Source organism: Montipora capricornis, chromosome 5 (genome assembly GCF_036669925.1).
Source record: "Montipora capricornis isolate CH-2021 chromosome 5, ASM3666992v2, whole genome shotgun sequence".
NCBI lineage: Eukaryota > Metazoa > Cnidaria > Anthozoa > Scleractinia > Acroporidae > Montipora > Montipora capricornis.
The window spans coordinates 7,843,009-7,848,008 of NC_090887.1; the positions used below are offsets into that span (position 1 = coordinate 7,843,009).

At 39.7% G+C, this 5,000-nt stretch overlaps 1 protein-coding gene across 1 annotated transcript in view; it reads left to right on the forward strand.

Annotated features, from left to right (window-relative positions):
* LOC138050176 (kelch-like protein 2) overlaps nt 1–1,752 on the forward strand; it is a 1,788-nt gene extending 36 nt beyond the window's left edge. Inside the window, exon 1 of the mRNA XM_068896636.1 lies at nt 1–1,752. This exon is cut by the window's left edge and continues 36 nt beyond it. Within this exon, the coding sequence (XP_068752737.1) occupies nt 1–1,752 (1,752 nt within the window).
* The last annotated feature ends 3,248 nt before the right edge of the window (nt 1,753–5,000 follow it).

Here is a 5,000-nt window from a genome sequence, read left to right on the forward strand (position 1 = left end):
TCTAAGCATCTTCAGGAATTCGAACTTGCTCAACGTCTTGATATTCTGAGAAGAAATGAAGGTTTCGGTGATATAACAATCTCGGTGAAAGGAAATCAGTTCACAGCGCATAAAGCTCTTCTAGCCGCAAGCAGCCCGTTCTTTTTTACTCTTCTGAACAGCGACATGAAAGAAAGCAGCGAAAAACTGATCACAGTGGAGCTTGAAGAGGCAACTGAAGCTGTTATGGAAGACTTGTTGAAGTACGTTTACACTGGAAACCTTTTGGTCACGGAAGAAAGAGCCCACAATCTGATTGCAACAGCGAATTACCTCCTTCTACCAGGTTTAAAAACTATGGCCGAGGGTTTCTTGAAGGGTATTGTCACAACTGAGAATTGTATTTTCAACTATTATTTTGCTGAGAAGTATCAGTGCTTGGAATTGAAAAAGAAAGCTCGCCAGGAGATCATTTCAAAGTTTACAGATGTCGTGGAAACCGAAGACTTTTTGAAGCTTGAAGTGAAGCAAGTGCTGGAATGGGTGTCTAGTGATGACATCATTGTGAATGCTGAGGATGACGTGTTCAAGGGAATTGTGAGGTGGGTGTCACACAGCAAAAGTGAAAGAGAAGGAGACTTCCCTGAATTATTGCATCAAATCCGTCTGACATCAATATCACATGATGTTTTACTGAAGGAATTGTTAGAAGAAGAATTCATCACTAAAAATTACGAGTTTGATGTAAAATTTTTGGCAGATGCTATGAAATTGTTACTGCATTCCAATGATGGGCACATTCATCAACAACCAAGGGAATGCCTGGAGATACACATGAATGGAATTTTTGTGTGTGGAGGGAGAAAGGCATTAGGCTACTTTTCAAAGCAAAACAAGTGGTACAGACTGGCAGATGCACCATTTCATCATCAAGACCACTTTCTAGTCCAGTGTAGAAGTAAAGTTTATATTGCTGATAGTCAGTCAATCAAGATGGGTGAGTCAGTGGGGATGGAATACTACAAGCCAGCTATGAACACCTGGGGGTCAGTCATAAAAGCTACCAACAACACGAGAAATCATGTAATAGTTTTGAATGATGTCCTGTATGAAATGTCATTTTCTTTGTACGGATGTCGTATCTACCAATATGATGCAGGAAGCAATAATTGGCTAAACATGAATGCCCTATCTGGAAAGGAGAGTCCCTGTGTTGTGAGTGACGAGGAAAACATCTATGTTATAGGTGGAAAAATATTTCGTGGTGGTGAAATTATTGCCCTGTCAACTGCATCAAGGTTCAGTCCTCACAATAACAAATGGGAAGATGTTGCAAGTCTGAGTGAGGGAAGGTATGGTGCTTTTGGATCAGCAATGCATGGCAAAATTTATGTAGCAGGTGGTAGAAATTGTGGAGGGGAATCAATGAGCTTCTGTGAAGTGTACAATCCCACATCTGATGAGTGGCAGCTAATGCCCAGTCTAAAGGTACCGCGATGTAATGGAAGTATGATGTGCTGTGTGGGAAGGCTGTATGTTTTGGGTGGAACAACTAAACTAACTCAGCATGGTAGAAAGAGAAACTCAAGACTGTTAACTGTTGAAGAATATAATTCAGAGAGGAAAGTGTGGGTGGACAAATCAGTTATACCAGTTACCAGTAAAAGCTTTGAGACGTCTGAGTCGGAGGAAAAGGAGAAGGGGAACTTCTTTCGGACTTGTTTTGCAAGATTTTATAAACAAGTGATTGACAAACTGCAGCCACTAAACTAAAAGAAGCATTGATCAGGTTCTAGATTTCTAATAATGGTAATGATGATGATATTACTTCCTTGTTTTTGTCTTTGAAAGCAAGGATGGTGCTGTGGTGAGAGCACTGGCCTCCCACCAATGTGGCCTGAGTTTGTTTCCCAGACGTGGTGCCATGCATGGGTTGAATTTGTTTGTTCTCTACTCTGCTTTGAGCTGTTTTTCTCCAGGTGCGATTTGATTTGATTTCTGTCAAGAGTGAACTAGCTAATTCACTCTTGTTTTGACAGTCTATACAGTGTTGCCAATTAGGGCTGATTTACACAGTACGATTTTTGTCGCATGCAACAATGGCTTATGACAGGCTCACGACATGATTTACGGTTGTTGTGTATGTCAGGAAAATGTCGTAGCATTTTAAAACATGTTTTAAAACGCTACGACAATCGTAAGTCATGTCTTAGGCCTGTCGTGAGCTTGCCGCACGCCACAAAAATCGCACCGTGTAAATCGGCCCTTAGTGTGTCAGTGGTAAATACCCTTGACACTTAGGGCTTGTTGAATGGATTGGCAGTATTCTGGAATAGGAGTCAGAAATCGTTCGTTTTTACAGAGATTTACATTAACATTGTTAAACACTTGCTAAAATGCAAATTCTAAACATATCTTTAGTATCGTTGTTGCTTAAGCCAAAACATATGGTTTTAAATCATCACTCCACGTATCCGTATTCCAGAATAGGGTCAATCGAATGCACCCTTAAGTAAGGTTCATTAGTACTATTTTTTCTCTTAAATCCTTCAACGAAACTTTACATATGATTACAAAATAAGCTGTAAACGTTATTTTGACTATTGAAATCAAGTCAAGTAGTCTATTAAAAATGCAAGCAATGAAAGCAAATTTAATGAAAACCTATTTTAGTCACTGATTAATACCGGTACTTATTATATGGCTCTGTCTCAAAAGGACTGGGAACTACCAAGTTCACGAATTTGATTGGCTGAAATCGATATTGACCGCGGTCTAGATTTTCCCATCTAGACCGGCATCTAGACCGGTAATGTTTCGCGGTGAAAAGATGCAAACTAAAATGCAAAAATACTGAGTATTTTCTTCTACCAATATTTATTTATGGAAGTGCCAAACAGCATGATGACAAAAGAGAGGATGGCGAGCAAACTTTGGCAGAATTAAGTTCAGCTCATCGCCACTCATCGCCGTTCGCAAGCAAAATGTCAGTACAAACCAGTTACATTAAACGAATTAAATTGTTCTTGTTTGGCCATATAATAAACATCTTATTAACCGAGCTAGGTCACTGCGTTCGGTCTGTACTGGCGACCTCGGTCAAGATTCTCCCATACAGGCCTGCCGCTCAGTTAATAAGAACTAAATATAGCCAAGCCTAAAAGCTCAGCTCCCAGGTTATTTATTCCTACAATAAGTTAACCTGGCTTGAGCCTGCAATCTGATCGAAAACCAGCACATGATCAGTGGTCAACTTAAAGAAAAAAACAGCTGACCTTGATCAGTCTAAACTTGAGGCCACAATATGGTCACGCCATATTGGTCAGTAGATACCTTGTTTTGACAGGTGGGAATTGACCATAAGATGGATGTCCAACATCAAAGGCCACCATATTGATGATGATGATGATGATGATTGTTGTTGTTGTTGTTATTGTTATTATTATTGAAATCATAGATTGTTACATGGCATTGCAGTCTTTAGTGTTTGTTTATTTATTTATCTTTCTGCCGTGACCGATGTCTTGGTGATCTGGTCTATTTGCAACTTTTTATCTTAACGAGGAGGATTGTATTGGCTATTCCGTACTTTCTATCTTAATGGTGCTGGCATGATCAGTTGAGGGTTTGCCCTTTGGCCATTTGGGGCAATTGTTTGTGACATGGCCTTTGTGCAATCCGATCTTATAGCTCTTTCTATAATGATTAGCGACACATATGAGATAGGTGAAGTGTCATTGAGGCTCACTGTGTTTTAGCTACGGCGCACTGGCGAGGGCCAACAAACCTGAAACAGCTGTCTGCGTCTGCTTTCTAGTTTGAGAGCTGATCTCGTTAGCTTTGGCGAACCGTAGTTCCATTTTGAAGAGAATGCCTTCTTGAACGTTGTTTGAATCTGTCCTAACAGTGTTGTGTTTATGCTTATCACTGTCTGTGTTAATCCAAGGTTATGCATAGATCCTTGCACGGCTTTGCAATCTTTAGAGTTAAATATTTGTTATTAGAATATTATTATCGGGCGACTGAGGTTTCTCCTTATTAACTTAATACAGGATTAACGTAAAAATTGGTTTCATGTTTTCACCTTTTCGGTGAACTGAAAGTCTCTTTTGCTTGTCTTTGTTTTTCAAGAATGACCCCGGCGAATGCAGAATTTTGCTGAATGTCAGCGTTGAACAACATTCGGGTGTAGGGAAATGTACCCTACAAATAAACTCCTTGGTTAAATTTTAATCTGGGATTAGTGTTACATATATGGCTTTTGAACAACCAGGTGTTTAAGAGTTAAACAGCGGGGAGAAGATTGAAATTTGCTATATAACATATCTTATTTCGAGAAGTGGAGCTTTTTTCCTGTCTGGTTATTGAACCAGTCTCGAAACTCGAAAAGACTTCCAATTAAAAGCATTATGTAGATTGTGATTTTTTATGTTCCTCGGGACAGGTGTCCCTGATGAATAATCCCGACAAAGCCACATCCCCACCCCTCCCTTCTTGCTGTCTATTCATTGCCACTGTGAACTTTCCCATGAGACAGAACTGTATCAGACCCTAAATAGGATAATGCAAATCACAATATTATTTTAATGGCGATCTATCGTCTTGCAAAGTTTGTGAACACAATATTGCAAAAACTTTCAATTATTACAGGGACTGAATAATTACATCTGGTTTTTGAGAAAACTTATTTGGCTTCTAAGCTTGAGAATGCAACTCATGGCAGCTGAGATAAAAATAGAAAAAAATTATGTTCACTTGGAGTTTCCAATTGACTTTACCATTGCTGACATTAAGTCCAAACATCTATTGCAGTGGCGGATCCAGACCAGGCCCCAGTTGTTCAAACGATGGATAGTGCTATTCGCTGGATAAATCACTATCCACTGGATAACTCAATTGGTTTTGCTATTGTTTATCCACTGGAATAGTGATTTATGCGCTGGATAGCGCTATCCATCGTTTGAACAACTGGGGCCTGGAGGTAAGGTGGGGGGCCAGCTCTCATTTTGTTTTCACCCTTT